This window comes from Hibiscus syriacus, unplaced genomic scaffold (assembly GCF_006381635.1).
Source record: "Hibiscus syriacus cultivar Baekdansim isolate YM2019G1 unplaced genomic scaffold, ASM638163v2 tig00111621_pilon, whole genome shotgun sequence".
Lineage (NCBI taxonomy): Eukaryota > Viridiplantae > Streptophyta > Magnoliopsida > Malvales > Malvaceae > Hibiscus > Hibiscus syriacus.
Window position 1 is genome coordinate 1,924,184 of NW_024063138.1, and position 21,574 is coordinate 1,945,757.

The following is a 21,574-nucleotide window of genomic DNA, read 5'->3' on the forward strand; positions in this document are numbered from 1 at the left end:
TGAAGCATTTCTTGAAAGCAATAGTCCGAGAGATCATAAGGACTAGAGGATAGAACTTCTAGCACCTCCTTGTGACATTGTCAGTAATCCATCAAGAAGCAGATGATCGCCTTAGTTGAAAGTGGCACACATATCAGGTCACGACAAAGATTCAAGACATTTTTATTAGATGTATTGATCATTTCTTAAGTGTATATCTGATTGTGGCATCAAGAAGAGAAGCCCTCAAGCTATTCGATAAAATTGTTGAGTAATGACACAAGAATGAAACCATTTGATATTAAGATTTTGGTGCGAAAAGAGTCATGAATACCCACATAGGGGCATTAACCAAAACTAGATCTCACTGAGATAACAAGATTCAAATCAAACAGACATGGCGAATCACCCCCGTCGCTTAGAGTGCCAGGGTCAAAAGATGAAAATAAAAAGGGCTTACAGACCATTCATGCTTCAGTTAGAAGATTTGTCCTGAGAAACAAACTTGATTGAGCGGTCGAGTCAGGGACAAAAATTACGTCAAGGCCATGTACCTGGTCATAACAAAAATTCGAGAGAGAAACATTTCCTCCGAAATGAAGATAGAAAAAAAAGACCACAAGAAGATCAGGTTGATCCTCAGAAGATTACGAACCTAAGCTGGCTAGATGCTACATCGATATTGAGGCATGTTTAATGCAAAGATGATCAAGTGAAGGAAGACTGAGGTCTCCACTTTGATCTAGAAGAAGAATTGATGATCAATATTTTTGCATTCAAGAACCTCATGCATTACATATTTATACATATTTATTGCATTCACATTTCATGCATGAAGATAGATTTTACGGATTGTCCAAGGAAAGGATAGAGCGAAGAAATAGCATGATTCGAGCCTCAAATGGAGGAGATTTTGTTTGAAGTGGCTAAGCCTCAAGGATTGAGGAGCCTAATCGAGAAGAATTATTTTATTTATACGGGGGCACTTTACCCAAACAATGTGATGTTTTCAAATGAATTTGGAAATAAACTAAGCCTGATTTTCAAGGGTTTCTTGATGTTTTCAAATAAATTTTGGGAGAAACTAAGCCTGATTTTTAGGGTTTCTTGATGTTTTCAAATGGAGTTGGGAAGGAACTAAACCTGATTTTCAGGGGTTTTGTGATTATTTCTGATGAATTTCAAAAGAATCTAAGCCTAATTTTTATGGGTTTCTTGATGATAACTATAAATGATTTTCAAAGGTTTCTCGATGATGAGTTCTTTGGGCCTCGTAATGTACAATTCCATCATTCTGGTAATTTGCTATGCATAAATGTCAAATCCACAAGAAATGATGAATGCTTCCCGTACTAGTAGTTATGATGTTGAGCCGACAATATGTTCATAAGGGATTTCTATAAATTCTAATTTTACCCAATTTGAATGTTGTGTGCTATCTGCGCGAAGATTAAAAATAGATAACCGAGAAGTTCTCTTTCTGCTAAATAGGTAGTAGAACTTTGAAAAAATCAATGCAAAGCTTAGAGGGTTGAATTTGATGTTAGCAATTGAGTAAGAACCTTCAATTCCAGTTGTTTCTAAAGTTCTAACTACCATCCTTGGTATGGAGGTATCGTATTGACTGGTCAGAGAACGCGATTGTTCTGTCAGTTTCTATGGTGGTTAGTTCCAGACAGTGGCAATTGATTTTCTGTTAAAAGGTGACAGCGAATACACAGTCTCCAGAGCTTGAGATAATAGATTCTCTTTTCAAAACTTCATAGCCAAGATGAAAGCTCTATTGGATTTCTATACAAGTTAAGGAGAAACCAAATTTATTAGGAGCCAAAATTTATTGGAGCAAGATACACCCGTCCACAAGCAAAGATTAGCAAGAATGCACTCAAGTGCAACAGAAAAATGAGACAACCGAACCAGGAAAAGAATGAAGACTGCTCTAGCAATGAAGAATGCTCTTGCAACCATTCCTAAAGATCAAGAAAACATGCATTCATACATATTGAATGAATTTGAGTCTTTGCATAATATTTTTCATCAATTCGTATACATGATAAATTTTGATTTCCCTCTAATGAAGAGGAATGTAAAGTTTATCTTGAAAAACTATTTTATCCTTCCTAGGATTATTTTTCTAGAAAAATTGTTTGAGTCCTTCTTAAGATCATTTTTCTGGGATGTCGTTTGAGTCCTTCTTAGGATTGTTTCTCTAGAAGCCTTTTTAGAAATGCCTTTCTTCAACTTGATTTTTTTCGTATAGAGAAGTCAAGCATTTACCCGGAAGTGGACGGATCACTTCAATGCGAATGAACAGTGTCGTTTCTAGGAATTCAAAGAGTCAACAAATATTTCATTTCACGACTTCAGGAGGGAGAATATGATTTCATAAAAGAATCATTCCACATTTTTCATCATTGAAAGAAATGGATCTCATAAAAATTGAAGACTATAGGGTCATTACCTTCTGGTACTTTAAATACAAATCACTGACATATGATAATCTTTTGCATGTTTAAAACTCTTCAAAGAGAAGATAAACCATTTAACATTTCCAATGGAGAGTTCATAATGAGAAGAACTCATCCGATAGAGGGAGAAGAAGTTCATAATGAGAAGAACTTGTTCAACCTTTCTTCAATTCACAATATTTCGAATCAGCGATGCCTCACTTGAGGGATTAACATTTCCAATGGAGAGTTCATAATGAGAAGAACTCATCCGATATAGTGAGTAGAATTTCATAATGAGAAGAAATTGTTCAACCTTTGCTCAATTCACGGCATTTCGAATCAGTAACGCCTTACTTGAGGGATTAACATTTCCAATGAAGAGTTCATAATGAGAAGAACTCATCCGATAGAGGGAGAAAAAGTTCATAATGGGAAGAACTTATTCAACCTTTTATCGATTCACATCATTTTGAATCAGTAACGCCTCACTTGAGGGATTACCATTTACAATTGAGAGTTCATAATGAGAATAACTCATCTGATAAAGGGAGAAGAAGTTCGTAATGAGAAGAACTTGTTCAAACTTTGCTAGATCCACGACATTTCGATTCAGCATTTCCTCACTCGAGGGACCAACATTTCCAGTATAGAGCTCGTAATGAGAAGAACCTGTAGTTTGAAGAACAGGGATTGAGCTGAAAAATGGTACTTACTAACTTTGTTTCATTCTTGTTCCATAGTAATAAGCAAAGAGGGGTAGTTGTAATCACCATTTTTTACCATTATCTTTAAACCCAAACAAAGCTATCCACTTGCACCACAACAGCTGGAAAACTCATCCCCAACACTCCACGCTACCACCAACTTCCCTAACACTCCATGCCACCACCTTACCTTGCTACCACCAATCAACAACCTCCTCACTCCATCAACAACATCAGTTTTTTCCCTTTATTTTATATGTAATTTGGGTTATAAAAAACCCAAGGAAACATGTTGTAAAAAGGGCTTTTTTTTGCTCCCAACATATTCGAATACAAGCATGCTGAAGAATTTTCCTTCATGTTCATAATTTATTTCCAATATTTTTTTCTTTTTCTTCGAACTAAATTAGAAGAGAGGAGAGAGTCGTTTACCTAAGTTCATTACCAGAGTAGGGGTACCGTCGTCATTAGGGTTAGAGTCGGGGTTAGTTTGGCTCTCAATTTTCTCAATTTTAGAGGTTTGGCCCCAAATCAGAGCTTTAAGTTTTTATAGGGGTTCTTTTTGGGTTTATTTGGTTTAGATCTAGGGTCTGACCACTGCTGGTGGTGGTCGAAAGGTGTGGGTGGGTGATTCACTATGGTTTGGGGCTTGAAAGTCTCCAATCGAATAAAGAAAATAGAGGGGGTTGTGGTCGTTTTCTTTTTTACCTTAGGTCACATTCCCGGTCGGAGTTGGAAAGGATTAAAGTGAGTCGAAGCCACTGTTGGGAGTGGCGATCGTCATTGGAGGTCTTTGGTCCTCAACAGCGGTGGTGAGTTGTTGTTCTCTTTGTGGCGACCGCATGGTAAGAGGGAATGAAAGAGAATGAGGAGAGAAAGGGGGTTGGTTTAGGTTAATTTAGTTTTTAGGGTTAATATAATTAGGTTTATGGTCAATTTACTTCCAGATCACTCTACTCTTGACACATAATTGTGTTTCAGTCACCTGCTGTGACTCTTTCACAATTATTTCAATATTTATAGCCTAATTTTGTTATTTTACCTATTATGATTGTTAGTATATTTCAAGTTGAAAAAAGTACACATAGGTCATCTATGGTTTAATATGTTTTTATGTTTTGGTCATAATTTTAAGGGAAAATCATGCTTATGTCCCTCTATTTCTTCCTTGTTTTTGCATTATGGTCACCATGCATCTTTTTGTGTTGTTTATTGCTATTATGACCCCCTACTTTGCTTTATTTTAATTTGGTCACTGATTTATGCATTTTATATTTCTAATTAACTACTAGCTTTCATTTTATTGCATATTAACCATTAACTTTTATTTTATTGCACTCTAACCATTGTTATTTATTTATTTATTTATTGTTTCTAATATTCGATTCGATATTGAGGTGACCCAATCTGGGGTATAACCCATATTATTATGATCCTGACTTTACTAATTTCTATCTCTAACCTTTTTTATTATTTTGTTTGAATTATTATACGACCTTGCGGTGACCTGATCCGGGGTATGACCCGCATTATTACGGTCCAGACTCTATTAACAACTAACTTTTCTAACTTCTAACCGCTAACCACTAATCGCTAATTTTTATTTATTTACTTATTTATTTTATGTTAGAAATATCGTACGATCTTGTGACGACACGCCCTAGGGTATGACTCGCGTTGTTTACAGTCCGGGTTAAATATTAAAAATTAATGCTAACATTTTATTTTATTACTCTTTCATTTTTGTTATTTAATTTTATGCACATATAAATTTATATCCTTTGTTTTATTTATTTATTTAATTTTAGTCCTTAATTTCATTACTTTAATTTACTATTTTATCTATTTATTATTTATTTTTACCCTTCATTTTTAGTACTTTAATTTTAGTCATTTTATATTTTAATTGCATGTGATATTTGTATCCTTTTAATTTACTTCTTGATGGATAACTTTTTTTTAGATTTAGTCCATAATCTTTTAATTATTTGATTTTTATTTAGTCATTAAATTAAGAGAATTCTTAATTTCGCTTTTGCTCGAGGTTCCAATTTAATTATTCGAATTGCAATATTTATTAAATTAATTTAAGTTAATATTAGAACCTCTAGTTTAGTTAAGTTTCAATCTATTCCTCTTAATTTAGGGAATAATTTGAGTAGGCCCTCGCCTAAATGCTCAAGGGACCATCTTAGCTATTAGATTCAGTAATTGATTAAAAATCAAATAGGGTTAATTTTAGAACCTATATTTCTAGTTTTGTGCCTTTAGATTCTTTAATTCTCATAATTTGACACTTTAGGATAGAGAGTGCCTTAATTTACCCTTAGCTTAATTAGGATTAATAAAAAAAATTGTTTGGTTGCATTTTATTTTTAAACCAAAGACAATATTCATTTATTAGGGGAATTAATAGTATATCTCCCGCAAGTATGCTCAGAGGGAGACTATTGGTGATTTTCGAAATAGGTCGACATCATTTTCAAAACCACATCATGATTTCTAAAATATTAAGGTAATGTCCAATTATTAGGCACAATAGTTGATCTCTCGCATTTATGCTAGGGGGCAAATTATATTGGCATTAATAAACGAATACCCTTTTCAACTCTTCATCCCTAATGATTTTTAAATTAAATAAAGTTCGAACGCAAAATTTCTGATTTTAAATATAGGTTAATCAACTAGGTACTAAATTTTGGGTGCTTGTGGGGGTGCTAATCCTTTCCCACTCGTAACCGACTCCCAAACCTTATTTATGGAATTTTGCAGACCTTAAAACTTGGTATTTTGATAAAAATAAAATTTTCTATTAAAATCACCCTGTTTTTACGGTGTCCCAATCGCACCTTACACGATTGATGGTGACTCCTCACATTTCAAAATTCTTTTCAAAGAAAAACCTCCAACTCGGTACTAGTCTTTCCCCGCTCGGGTGAAAAATGGTGTCGACAGTTTGGCGACTTCACTGGGGACTTTTTTTTTAAAACAATTTGAGAGTCGAGCCATGAGTTGGTTACCCTATATTAGGTTTCAAAAATTTTGAGTTCGAGTTTATTTAATTAGCACTTCATTATGTTAATTCAAAAGGTAAAAAAGATTTTCTCTCTAGTTAATGCTTACAATTCTTTGAATATTTAAGATTGTTGAATATTTAATTAGTTAATCCAGTTTTCCTAAGTAGGGAGAAACATCACATCTCATGAGAAACATTGGGCTTCCTTGTGTGGGTCTGATAAAGTATCTATGGAAAGCATACTTAAGTTGTCTGTCCGGATATCAGTTTTGAGACACGCTTTTAGCAGTGTGATCCCCTGAACCGAATCCGATTTGCAAGTCTATAATGAGCCAAAATATTAGTCAACCTTGGCAGGTTGTAAAGATGGTTTGAGAACCCTTTGCTAAAACCCAACCTCATATAGAGAATTTAGTAAACCTACCCTACTAGAGCCATATGGATAACCTAAAAGAACTAGAACGCATGCGTTAGGACTATTAATTTCCTTTGTATGCTTTATTTTTCAGTCTCAACTTTGAGTCGTATTTAATTATTTTTGCTAAGATTACATTTCTTTAAATAATCATTTTAACTAACTTGAATCTTTTTTTGTCTTGTTTCTACTAACATGATTTCCTTTTGTCTTGTCTTGTGTTTTGTTTTATTATTTCATGAACATGACATATCCTTCAAAGGTATTGATCCCTGAAATAACTGATATTTTAGAAGGTTCTTGAAAAATAATGCCCACGGTAATGCCTTTCACTAGGTTCGATAGAATTTCAAAGATTCTCTACGTAAATCAAGTAGCGTGAGAGAGTATACCTATAAGGAGACAAGCCAGACATCTTCCTACTGGGGTAACAAGTTGGACTCAGGAAGATTCGATGATGAAGCCAACAGTTGAAGGTCACGAACCAGCTTGAAAACTTTCTGAAAGTAAGAGATGAAGTAGAAGCTTTGAAGATGATGCAATACCCAAACGCTCGTAGGAGCTAAATAACTTGAAGATGGACCAGGTTTCTTTTCCCTAGTGTACCGAGACATTGTCAGTTTCTCAAGAATTGTTCAAGGAATAGTTATTTTTGGGACCAATTCCTTGTTGCATTTGCATCTCGCATTTTGCACACCCATTTTTGCATATGCATCTTTTCATCTTTACATTAGCATATATACATTGTACATTACATGGTATACATTGCATCTCAACATGCATTAATCACGGATCCTGGGAGTAACTTGTTGAAAATCTTGTGATAAAAGTTTTAAGGTAAAATAAAGTCACCCAATTCATACCTAAAAAAGAATTGAGAGCTATGGACGTGGTGTTATCACTATCTGAAGTTCAAGGAACATCATTGAGATTTGTTGGACACCAAAGAGCAAGGTCCGAAATTTAATTAACCAGAAGCATAAACTTTAATAAAGAGACATCCTGGTGCGAACCAGGAAATTTTTTTCATCCACTGTGAAACCTTATGGTAATGGCTTTGTCCTGTTTGAACGTTTTTTTTTCTTTCTTTATTTTCTCAATAAATATTGTGTTGATTGAACTTATGTTGTTTTCCAAGGTTATGAGCAATAAATCAAGTATGCTCAGGGGGTGACTACTGGTGATTCCCGAAATAGGTCGACATCCTTTTCAAAACCGCATCATGATTTCTAAAATATTAAGGTAATGTTAGGTTATTAGGCCCAATAGTTGATCTTCTGCATTCTGATTGGGGGCGAAAACTATTGATATTAATAAACAAATACCCTTTTCAACTCTACATTTGTAATGATTTTTAAATTAAATAAAGTTTGAACTCAAAATTTCTGATTTTAAATATAGGGTAATAAACTAGGTACCAAATTTTGGGCGCTTGTGGGGGTGCAAATCCTTCCCCATGCGTAACGGACTCCTTAACCTAATTTTTGGATTTTTGCATTCCTTAAAACTTGGTGTTTTGATAAAAATAAAAAATTTATTAAAATCACATGATTTTTATGGTGTCCCAATCGCTCCTTGAACGATTAGTGACGACTCCTCATATTTCAATATTATTTTCAAAGAAAACTCCCCAAGTTGGCACTGGACTTTCCATGTCATGGCGAAAAACGGTGTCGACAGTTACTAATATCCCATTTGATGCTGCAACTTTTTCTGTAGATCAGCTACTAATCTTGGATGATAAAAATGGTTGTTTTGCATCCAAGTAAGAGATTGTCACCTAAGTTTCACAAATGCTTACCCAAACGAAAATACGTTTTTTGACCAAAATATTGATTTTTAAATGACACACACCCTTTAAGGTTGAATTGATAGACTCAACCAAGTTGGTTATCATATGACCATATCAATGCCCCCATCGTATGCATTTGTTCATATTTCCTTTTTTGATGTCTCAAATATACTTGTAGCCCTTTTTATTTTTTCCTAGCAATTCTTATAGAATAAATTCAAACCTTTGAGGTAAGATTTCATAACCTAAGCTATATGTAATAGTTAGTGTGAACTATAAATAAAAAAATGAAAATGACTGAGAAATGAGATTGAAAAAAATAACATGCCCATGAGTATGATTAATTGGCGTTCATCATTCTTCTTATATTTTTCATGGTAGTTTGTAGCAATATGTCGGATACTGTAACAATGTTGGACACGAAGGGGTTTCCACATTGGACATAAAGAGTCAATTACTGCTTTAAACCCAGTTCCTTGGTCTGAAAAGATGCAAATGCGTTCCCTCCTGACAACATGTAACCGTAAAATTTTCAAGAAAAAAGCCCAAGACTTTGTATATTCTCCTTCATAAAAGGCAAATGCAACGAGAAGAAAGTTATGGTTAACATCTTGACAATTACCAATAATAAAACTTGCTTGTATTTTTCATATAAGAATGTATCATCAATTTAGACCATCGATTTGCAGTATTTCACCGCACTAATGCACTGTGAGTAAGTCCAAAAAACACGATATAATTTACATCAATCTCGAACCCCTCGATCATTCTCGTACGCATGGCGAGTTTTGAGCTCATTGTAATATAAATCTCACTCGCCGTGAAGTTTTACAATGGTATTCTGTTTTTCATTCCATGCAATTTTGTAGTAGACGATGTACCCATATTATAATTGTATAGCAGAAATCAGCGTTGCAATAGTTATGTGTGTGCTTCCTTTGACCATGGGCATGATGGCTTGGCAAATAATGTTATAGTCCAAGTTTAGATGGTCTTGGTTGATCCCTCTTACACAACATGTATGAGGACTGTTGTATCTTGTTAGTTCTCATATGTTATTCTTCCTCTTTGATACACAAACAATCCAGTTGCATCTTGTTGAGTCAATCGAATGGATAAAATAGCCAAGAGAGGGTGAATTGGCAAATAAAAGTTTTAGTAGAAGCTCAAAGAGAAATTAGAAAAATGAACACAAGAATTTAGAGTGATTCAACTTTTTAAACCAAAGTCTTCTAATACCTTAGCTATCCACACTAAAATGTTTCACAAATTCACTAATTTGTAGCAACCTTTGAGGATAAGGTGTAATGTTAAAACTCCCTCAAGAATTATAACCCAAATTCTTGAGACACTTTCGTAAAGAGAAAAATACAAATTGCAAACTTATAAAAACCTCACTAGGAATGTGTTTGCATAATTCAAGAACACTTGAGAAAAAAAACAAATGAGTACAAAAATGTTCTTTAAAAGCAAAAAGAACATTGACTTGAATTTGGCTTTAACTGATTACTTTTTGTCTTTGTCTTTGATCTCTTGTCTTCACATATGACTTGGAATCTTGTTTTTATACTCCCTCTATTAATTCTATCCATTTGGGTTGTTGTGGGAGTTAATAGAGAATTTGGGAGGTAGTTTCCCGTAATAAATTCTGCCCAGGCACTTGCAGTATAGATACTTGGGCTTTGGGTATCGATACTCCATGCATTAAATACAAAATAAAAATATAACAGTTGGGAAGGAAAGTATCAATACTGGTATAAAGAGTATCGATACTACTGTTATAAGTAGTATCGATACCAAAAACAATATATTGTATTTTGACATTTTCAAAACCAAAAGGGCGATATCGATACTAGAATGAGACATATCGATATTACTGTTAAAAGTAGTATTAATACTGAAGTAGTATCGATAGTAAAATAATATTAAGTTTTTGTCAAACCTACATGCATTATCGGTACTATAATGTTATTTTAAGCATTAGCATCGATATTGTACCAATATTTTATGAGCATATATCGATATTGTTGTTGTAGTATCAATACTACTATGCTTAAAATGAGTTTTTGACTCGATTAAAGTTTGAAACCTTTAGGAAAAAATTATTTAAAAAATAATTCATGTATATGACTCAAATTTTCAATAGATTGAGGAATAAAATATAGTTTTTGACCTTAAAAAATTATATATTTGAATGACCGAATCAAATACAATCTTAAAATTTATTAAAAATATTGATCATCTTTTGGTATATTAAAGTATGTTAAAAAATCTCCCCTTTTTTGATATAACAAAACATTTAATAAAATTTAAGATTTTCTTGAAATACCCCCTTTTTGGTATATACATATTTTGTGTTATCTTTTGCAGATTATTTTTATCCCGACTTTTCAAAATGTCTCACAAACATCCTTGTTCCTCATCCTCTCGAGGTAATCTACCTCCGAGTCCTCCTTCTAATCCTAACCCACCTCCTAGTTAACAGACCATTATGAACTTTCGTTTCAATAATCCAAATCGTTAGAACCTTTATTAGAGGTATATCCAGCACTTTGAGGCCTATCCTTTTAGAGGTGGGTGTATTATGTCTTTTCCCGTTATGAACACCATTAATTTCAAATACATTCCCCTCCTTAAGGTTTGGGAGCTCAATAACACCTTTAAAGTTAAGCCCATTGTTTATCACCAACTTGTCTGTATTTTCTACTCTAATGCCGTTTGTATGCAAAATGAAGGTAAAGCTCATACCAAGAGTATTCACTCCTATCTTTTGGGGCAATACATTATCATTGATTCTGACACCATAGCCACTGCCCTTGGCATAGACAATGAAAAAGACTATGTTCCTTCCACCTTATAAGTAGGCAAAAGTGCTAATATCCTTGACATAATGAGAGATTCTTGCATTTGATTATCTCTTGGTGGTTTATTCCATCCAGTGGTAAATATTCCTCTTTTTGTAGTGTTGACATTTGGTGGCTTCACAAACAACAAAACAATAAACATTGCCAAAATTATTTTTAGTGAGTTAGTTGACACCTTTAACAATGTCCCTTTTAAGAGAATCAAGTCACTTGTCTATATTTGTATTCTGAGTCATATCTTTTTCAAAGTGGATCTCAAGGTAGAACTTGATTCATCTATCCCCTGACCATAAGTATTGATCTTAAATCTCTTCATAAGTCAGGTTGGGAACAAGTTGGAAATTCACGACAAAGAAAGAACAAAGGGCATCAAGGTGCGAGTTCTTCTAGAGTGACTACAACTCAGCCTCAAGATGATGACGTGATGCATGACATTGATGATGTGGTGAACCACGTTCCCGATGAGCCTCCTTGAGCTGGTGGTGAACATGATTCATCGATAATCAATGCCGTACATCACTTCATCATCTTGACAGTGAGTTGAAGCAGCTCTAGAAGAACTTACACCTTGTTGCCCTTTGTCTTTTTTTGCCACAAGTTTCCAACTTATTCCCAATATGACTTACGAAGAGATTTAAGATCAATAGTGGTGGTTAGGGGGATAATTGAATCAAGTTCTACCTTGAAACCCTTTTTGAAAAAGATATAACTCTGAATACAACCATAGACTTGTGACTCGATTCTCTTAGAAGTGACATTGCTAATGGTGTCAATTAACTCACCAAAAATAATTTGGACAAAGGTTATCCTTTTGTTGGTTTGGAAGCAGTGAAGCCACCAAATGTCAGCACTTTAGAGAGAAGAATATTTACCTCTAGATGGTCTAAATCACTAAAAGATAATCAAATACAAGAATGACTCATGATAGTCAAGGATACTAGCATTTTAACCTACTTTTAAGATGGAATGAACATAGTTTTTTTCATTGTCTATATCATGGTTATCTATACCAAGGGCAGTGGCTATGGTGTCAGAATCAATGATTATGTATTGTCCCAAAAGATATGAGTGGATACTCTAGGTATGGGGTTTAGCTTTGTTTTACATACAAATCACATTAGAGTAGAAAATATAGACAAGTTGGTGATAAACAACGGGCTTAACTTTAAAGGTATTATCGAGCTTTCAAGCCTTAAGGAGTGGAAGGTATTTGAAATTGATGGTGTTCATAGTGAGAAAGGAAGAAATACACTCACCTTTAATAGGATAAGACTCAAAGTGCTAAACTGATATATTGAAATAGGAGTTCAAAATGGTTTGTTCACTAGGAGGTGGGTTAGGATGGGAGGAGGATTTGGAGGTGGATTGGCTCGAGAGGATGAGGAATGAGGACATTTGTTAGACATTTTGAAAAGTTGTGATAAAAATGACTTTAAAAAAATAACACAAAATATGCATATGTATATACCAAAAAGGGGAGTATTTCAAGAAAATCTTAAAATTTCTTAAATATTTTATTATATAAAAAAGGATAGATTGTTGAAAATACATTGATATTTTGATATAGCAAAAAAATGATAAATATTTTTAATAAATTTTAAGATTATATTTGATTCGGTCATTCGAATACATAAATATTTTAAGTTGAAAAACTTTATTTTACTTCTCACTCTATTGAAAAATTGAGTCATATACTGAAATTATTTTTGAAATAATTTTCCTAAGAGTTTCGAGCTTCAATTGAGTCAAAAACTGATTTTAAACATAGTAGTACCGATTACTACAAGAACAATATCGATATTATTCCTGAAACATTGATACAATATCGATGCTAAAGCCTAAAATAACAAAGTAGTACCAATACTACTTGTATGTTTGACAAAAAAAATGCTATTTTTATACCGACACTACTTTTAACAGTAGTATTGATAGTTCTCATTATAGTGACGATATTGCCCATTTGGTTTTGAAAATGAAAAAAAATCAAGTATACTCTTCTGGTATCGATACTAGTCCAGTATCGATACTACTTATACTAGTATCGATACTCTCCTTCCCATTGACTATATTTTTGTATTTAATGTAGGGAGTATCACTACCCAAAGCTTGATTACATATACTACAAGCGTCTAGGAAACATTTATTGTGGGAAACTACCTCCCAACGACACTATTAACTCCCACAACAACCCAAATGGATAGAATTAATATAGGGAGTATAAAAACAATATTCAATGTCATATGTGAATCCAAGAGATCAAATAGAAAGCCAAAAAGCAATCAATTAAATCCAAATTCATGTCAACTTTCTTTTTGCTTTCAAAGAACACTTTTGTACTCATTTGTTGTTATTTCTCAAGTGTTCTTATTTTTTATTATAGTGATGTTTTTATAAGTTTGCAATTTTTAGTTTTCTCTTTGAGAGAGTATCTCAATAATTTGGGATATAATTATTGAAAGAGTTGTAAGGTTACACCTTATCCTCAAAGGTTGCTACAAATTAGTGAATTTGTGAAAATCTTTAGTGTAGATAGCTAAGGTAGTGGATGTAGACTTTCATTTAGAAAGTCGAACCGCTCTAAATTATTGTGTTCATTTTTCTAATTTCTCTTTAAACTTCCACCAAAATTTTTATTTACCAATTAACTAAATCCCTTTTGGTTATTTTATCTATTCGATTTACCCAACACATTCGTTATCACGTTGGACACAGTAGTAAACATACTTTTCGGTGGTAGATCGATTGACTCTATAGTGAACTAAATTACGAATATTGTAATTCTTAATTGCAATCATTGCTTCATCTTTGGATGTGAACTTCATTTCAATATATAACTCACCGTCATTGATTGATGAGTTAAATCCACAGTTTCCAACATTATACATATTCGAAAATTTTGGCTCGTACATTGTATCATAGTCAGCTTCATGCATATGTGTTTGATATTCGATTGGTTTTATTTATGGAAACTTCATCCACATCATCATCAAAGTCCATGTTAAATTGTGGTGATTCAGGATCAATGAATAATGTTGTCTCAGCACCATCTTCACTTGGCTCATGAATAGGTTTTTCTTGTGGGATGAGGGTTCATCTATCAGTCCAATGTTCAGGTCAAATAAGATGATAGATGAATGTGGTCCCCTTGAACTTGAAGGCATTATGTCATATGAGTTTTGAACATACTGTTGTGTCGAAGGCATCTTCATATTAAGGTCCAAGAAGTTAGTAGATAAATGTCTCCCCTAGAACTTGAAGGCATAATGCCATATGGGTATTGAGTAGACTATTGTGTCGATGGCATTTCCATGTTGAGATCAAAGAAGTTGACTGATGAATGCTTTCCCCTTGAACTGGAAGGGATGTTTCCATATGCAGGGGCACATGAATGTTGTTCTAAAGGGGAGCTATTTCATACCTATTACTTTGGAAAAAATGTTAAATTTAGTAATTTGTTAATAGAATGAAAAAAAATAATTGGATTTCATATCCAATTCTTTTTAGAATAGAGTACTAACATTTTGGATCCCCATTTTTTAATTTCTAAATCTGCCACTGGCCATATGGATTGTTCGTAAAGCAATCTAGGTAGAGATCGTAAGCAGTTTCTGATGAATATCTCCCATTTGAACTTGATGGCATATAAGCATGAGGTGGATTTGCCATTAATGACTTAAAATCATTATAGATTATTTGAGTTGAGCTGTAAACTCGATCAACTTGATGGGCCAACCTATAGTGAGAGCATAATGGCATATCATTAATCGTACAAACCTCAACAAATATGGCATAAATTTATGTAATCGCACGAGCTCGATCAAAAATGTTGTATATGTCAATAGAAAAAGTTCAATAGCAAATTTGTACTGAAATGAAGTTATCTTCTAATACTATCAACAAAAATTTTATGGAATTTTTTTGATTAACTCCTAAAGAGTGATGTTTCTCTGGAAGGTTAAGGGGATATAATGATCTGAGAGATACAACCTATTTTTTAAGAGATGAGTTTGAGAGTTTGAGGGTTTGAGAGCATTCTTTAGTTAATTATATGTGTATATCATATTTTTAGTCGAGGAATTATTCACGTAAACCTCTTCTTCGGGGACAATATGACATGAAAGAGATTCTCTAAAAAATATGTGAAATCACTTCTTCTGGGATGTATCTTCATTTTTTCTTAGATTTTTTCTGCATTTTTCAATCAATTATATGCATATATTATGTTCCCAGTTGGGCTCCTATTCACACCAACCCCTCATCTATTTGATGAAATGAAACAATATAACATGACAAAGATTATCTAAAAAAGGTGAAAACGCTTCTTGTGTGATGCGTCATCTCTTTTTGTCAAATTTTCTCTGCATTTTCATTCAATTATATGTAGATATTATGTTACCAGTCAACCTATTATTCACATTAACCCCTCATTTGTTTGATTCGATGAGTCATTGTGTTGTCACCGTTTTTTGCATGGGTGGGAAAAAACTAGAACGACATAGGGTTTTTTTTGAAAAGATTTTGAAATGTGAGGAGTCACGAACAACCATTGAAGGTGCGATTTGCACACCATAAAAATTGGGTGATTTTAATAAAATATTTTATTTTACCAAAATACTGAGTTTTGAGGTCTGTAAAAATCCATAAATTAGGCTCGGGAGTCGGTTGTGCGTAGGGAAGGGATAACACCCACACTACGCCCAGAAATTGGCACCTAGTTGATTACCCTATTTTAAAATTTGGAAAGTTTGAGTTCAAACTTTATTTAATCAAAAATTCACTATGGATGCACTGTTGAAAAGGATATTTGATTATTTAAGTCAATAATATTCACCCCCTAGCATGAATACAGGAGATCAATTATTACGCCCAATAATCGAACATTGCCCTGGAATTTTGGAAACATGACAGGGTTTTCAAAAAGGATGTCGACCTACTTTAGGAGTCACCAGTAGTCACCCTCTGAGCATAATGCGGAGGATACGCTATTAACTCTTTGGAAAATCAACATTGCTTTACTATTTTAAATCCAAATGCAAGCAAACAACTTTTTATTATACTTAATTATGCTAGGTGAGTTAATTAAGGATTCCCCTAACCTAAAGTGACAAATTATAAGAATTAAAGAATCTAGTGTATTAAACCTACAAAGTGTAGGCTCTAATATTAATCTTAATCATTTTTGGTAAATTATTGAATTGAACAACCAAAATGGAACCTCAAGCATAAGTGAAGACCAAATAGAAAATTCTCCTAGATTAAAGGGCTAAGTTTAAATTAGAACTAAAATGGAGGATTTAAACATTACCCTATTCGTTTTTAATCAATTATACAATTTGAATAATTAAATTGGAACCTTTACCAAGAGCGATGACCAAATTAAGAATTTTCGTAATTTAAAGACTAAATGTGAAATTAGGCCTAAGATGTAGGCTCTAATATTAATCATAAATAATTATTTGACCAATTATTGAATTGAATAATCGAAATGACCCTCCGGGAATATTAGATGCGGAAGCCAACCCAAATTATTCCCTAAATTAAAAGTTTAAGGACTAAAGTGTGATAAATCTAAGTTTATAGGTTTAAATCTAGAATATAAGGCTCTGATTATGGACTATATTAAAAAGAACCTAAATCTGAAGGATTTCATCTAAAATCAAGTATCAAAGCACTAAATTAAGCAAACTTGTAATCATAATTTAAAATAAAAATAAAAAAACCAAATTTATGAATCGAGTAAATGATAAAAACGTAATCAATGCAAAGAAGTAAGAAAAAGGTTAATTAAGATAAGGAGAAAATAAAATTAAACTAAATTAAAGTTAGCCAAATATAAGATAAACAATGAATGAGAAAGAAACCAAATAAACATGAATCAACCAAATCCTAAATGCTTAAATGGAAACTAAATTAAGGAAAGGAATTAATATGATGTGTTAACCGTCAAATTAAGAGAAAATGTGCAAAAATAAATAAAACAAGATCAATTAACTTTAAAACAATTTATGAAGTAATATACGGATGGAAAGCACTAAAAGACTAAAAATACAATATATTACAATGCAAACATATGGAAACAATCATATAAAAGAAATATTATAATAAATAACATTCCATGTAATTATCATAATTCTATTTAATTATAGATCCTATAATATAATTGTTTAGTGCATAGTATTAACGTTTATAACCTATTTCCATATACGTGATAATAATGTAATTAATAAATGAGTATTGATAAAACTAAATTAAAACAACGCTAAACATTAGACCGAAATCAAAGCAAATAAAAAAGGATCTAGTGACTTAAATATAAAAAAGGATAAAGTAGAAGGACTATAACATAGTTTTCCATTTTAACCTAGCATTTCAAAGAACAGAAGAACATGGGCAAATCCCTCGATGAGGAAATCAATTTTGAGATCTAAAAAATGAACGAAAGATTGAGGACTATTTTGTAAAAGGTAAACATTGAAGGATCTAAAGGAAAATAACACCAAAAGTTAGTATTAAAACCTAAAAACGGGAAATAATGAAATGAGGACATTAATTTTGAAATAAACTGAATTAAATTGAAATTGGTGACCAAAATTGAAGATAATGAAGCTTGCGATGGCCGCAGAGATGATTTGACCACCAGATACCAAAACGCACATGTATGGTCCAAAACAGTGCCATTTTGCTTTGGGTATAAATACCCTTTATCACTCTTTTTTTCCTTAATTTTCATTTGTACTCTCTCTCTACTCTAAAAAAACCTCTCCCTTATCTCTTCGATATCCATAGGTCGGTGAAGAGCACCGCGATCGACCACCACTTCGGTCAGTGCACCGCCGTCGTCTCCGGTGGTCGTTTGGGCCCAAAACCTCCAAGCCAGCTCACTTTGATATCAGGAATGCATATCGAGGGTCGATTTTACATTGTTCGACGCCTAGCTCCACAAAAATGATCGATAATATTTCTGCTCCCAACACTCTGATCTCATCCGGAAGCCGTTGGATTGGGCCGATTTTTCAATATGTTGTACCCCACGTTAGTATACACCTCCCCATCATTCGGATTGGCCAAAGAAGATCCCATCCACCGGTGAAGTTACGACTGAGGGGTTAAATACTCTATTTCTTTTCTTTTTTGTTTTTGGTTTTAAGTTTTTTTTAATATTCTTGATTTTTTTAACTCTCGAATCTCCTCTTTACTTTCTTTTTTTTCTTTTCAGATATGCCTAAATCTCTTTTTTCTATTCTCTGTCTTATTTTCTTTTGTAGTCGGTTTCCCCCTTGCATGATGCTTCTCTATTTGTTTATATGGTGGGGTCAAAAAATTGGTGAAACAGGGGACCACTCGGCAGAGAAATGATTTACCTAAAGTTGAGCAGTTACATCCCAGATTTCTTGGGATTTAGCAGATTTTTTAATGAGTTTGTCAGATTTGATTTGGTTTGGTTTTGGTTGATTGCAGGGATAATGATGGTACAGTGACTGGAATGGCTCAGCATGGCAGATGGTGGTGGCTCGTCTTTCGGCGGTGGGCGATTACGGCTAGGTTTCTGGTTAGGGTTAGGATGAGTTAGGGTTTAGGTTTGTATTGGGCTTGAGGTAATTGGGCCTGCTGGTTTGCTTATGTAATTTGGGCCCGGGTTATGTATTGGGTTGTTGGGTTTGGTTTGTAATAATGTAAATAAATAAATAATAATAAATGATAATAGTAATAATAAAGGGATCGGGTAAAAAATAGTGATTACAACTGCCCCTCTTTTCTCATTGCTGTGAAATGGAAACGGAGCAAATATATAAAAGACCAGTTTTTATTTGGCCCGTACTGTTGAAATTCTTGAGCTACAAGTTCTTCTCATCATGAACTCTTCACTTTCCTTGAATGAGTTCTTCTCATTATGAACTCTCCACTGGAAATGTTGATCCACCTCCTTCTGTGTTGAAATCAAGCGAAATGACGATACTGATCCAACTTTTTATATGATGTTATCGAGTAAAGTGTTGGTGCTGATCCAACTCATATATGATGAATTCGAGCGAAAAAGGTAATATTGATCTGATTCCTTATGCGATGGACGAGCGAAATGATGATGCTAATCCAACTATTTATGTGATGGACGAACAAAGTGTTGAACAAGTTCTTCTCATTGTGAACTTCTTCTCTCAGAAATGTTGACCCAACTCCTTATGTGATGGAATCAATCATAGCACTAATGCTAATCTAACTCCTTATATGATGGATGAGCCAAATTTGGTGTTGCTCCAACTCCTTATGTGATGGAATTAAGCTAAGGTTGAACAAGTTCTTCTCATTATGAACTTCTTCTCCCTTATAGGATGAGTTCTTCTCATTGCGAACACTTCCATTGGAAATGTTGATGCTGATCCAACTCCTTGTGTGATGGATAAGCCTAAGTTCTCATATTTTGCAAAAAAATCCTGAAATGAACCTTTGTAGACTCTTTGAATTCTTGTCAGATAATCAAATGCATGTGTATGCTCCTAATTTTGCAAATACCTAAATATGCATGCATGATACGATTTTTGTGTTTCGAGCTCTATGGTCTCGTAAATATTTGTTTTTTCTATCTTTGTTGAGTTCTTGTCTTTATTGGGTAAATCCTGGAAACGAAACTACTCACTCGCATTGAAGCGATCTGGACACTTTTTGGTAAATGGTTGACTTCTGTACATGAAAAAGTCAAGTTGAAGAAAGATATCACTGAAAAATTTAGAGGGAGACAATCCTAAGAAAGACTCAAATGAAATTCTAAAGAAATAATTCTAAGAATGACTCAAGTGAATTATAGAGAAACGATCCTAAAAAGGACAATAATTTTTCAAAATAGATTTTACAGGCATCCTCATGAAATGTAAATCAAAATTTATCATGTTTATAAAATGATGAAATGTATGATACAAAGGTGCAACTTCATGTCATATGTATGAATGCATGTTTTCTTGATCTGTGGTGGGAATAATTGCATGAGCAGTCTTCATTCTCTTCCTAGTTCAGCTGTGTTCATTCTCTGTCACACCTAAGTGCATTCTTACAAATCTTGACTTGTGAACGGGCGCATCTTGCCCTAGTAAATTTTGGCTCTTGATAGATTTGGCTTCTCCTGCCTTAAATTGTGTAGAAATCCAATAAAGCTTTCATCTTTGCCAGAAATTTTTAAAAATAGAATCCATCATTTCAAGCTTTAGAGACCGTGTACTCGCTGCTACCTTTTGATGAAAAATCAATAGCCAATATCTAGAAGTAACCACCCTAGAAACTAACAAAACATATGTGTTCCCTAACAAGTCCTACCATATATCTATGCCAAGGATGGTAATTGGAACCTTAGAAATAATCGGAAATGAAGGTGTTTGCTCAATTTCTAACATCGAATTCAACCCTCTAAGCTTTGCATTGATTTTTTCAAAGTTCTATCGTCCATTTAAAGAACTTCCCAGTTATCCACTTTTAATCTTGGTGCAGACAGAACATGACCTTCCAAATGATTGAAATTAGAATTTATAGAAACCCTTTATGAACTCAACATTGGCTCAGCCTCATAACTACTAGTACGAGAAGCATTCATGATTTCTTGTTGCTATGACATTAATGTATGAGCAATCACCAGAATAATGCAACTGTATGTTGCGAGGCCTGAAGGGCTCATCATCGAGAAACCTTTGAAAATTAAACTTGGCTTCTTAAAAAAATTCATTTATAGTTATTATCAAGAAACCCCTAAAAATTATGCTTAGTTTATTTAAAAATTCATTTGAAGACGTCAAGAAACCCCTAAAATCAAGCTTAGCTCCTTTCCAAATACATTTGTAAACATCAATAAACCCCTGAAAATCAGGCTTGCCTCATTTAAAATTCATTTGAAAACATCAAGAAACCCCTGAAAATCAGGCTTAAGCTTCTTTCAAAATTCATTTGAAAAATATCAAGAAACCCCTAAAAATTGGGCTTAGCTTTTTTAAAAATTCATTTTAAGAGATCAAGAAATCCCTAAAAATTAGGCTTATCTTCTTTAAAAATTCATTTAAAGACATCAAGAAACCCCTAAAAATTAGGCGTAGCTCCTTTAAAAAATTATTTGAGAATTGTTTGGGTAACGTGCCCCACATCAAAGTAATGATTCTTCTTGACTAGGCTCCTCATTTCTTGAGGCTCAACCACTTTGAACAAAATCCCCTCCATTCGAGGCTTGAATTATGTTATTTCCTCGCTCTCTTCTTTTCTTTGAACAATCTGTAAAAATATGCCTTGCTGCATGAAATGTGAATACAATGGATATGTATATAAATGTAATGCATGAGGTCCATGTATGCAGAAATGTTGATCATCAATTCTTCTTCTG

The 21,574-nt window shown here is 33.5% G+C and overlaps 1 protein-coding gene across 1 annotated transcript in view; it reads left to right on the plus strand.

Moving 5' to 3' along the window:
- The window catches only part of LOC120166033 (immune-associated nucleotide-binding protein 9-like), a 47,534-nt gene that overhangs the window by 7,554 nt on the left and 18,406 nt on the right, over nucleotides 1–21,574 (plus strand). The window contains 1 exon segment of the mRNA XM_039175427.1: nucleotides 12,948–12,964. Within this exon segment, the coding sequence (XP_039031358.1) occupies nucleotides 12,948–12,964 (17 nt within the window).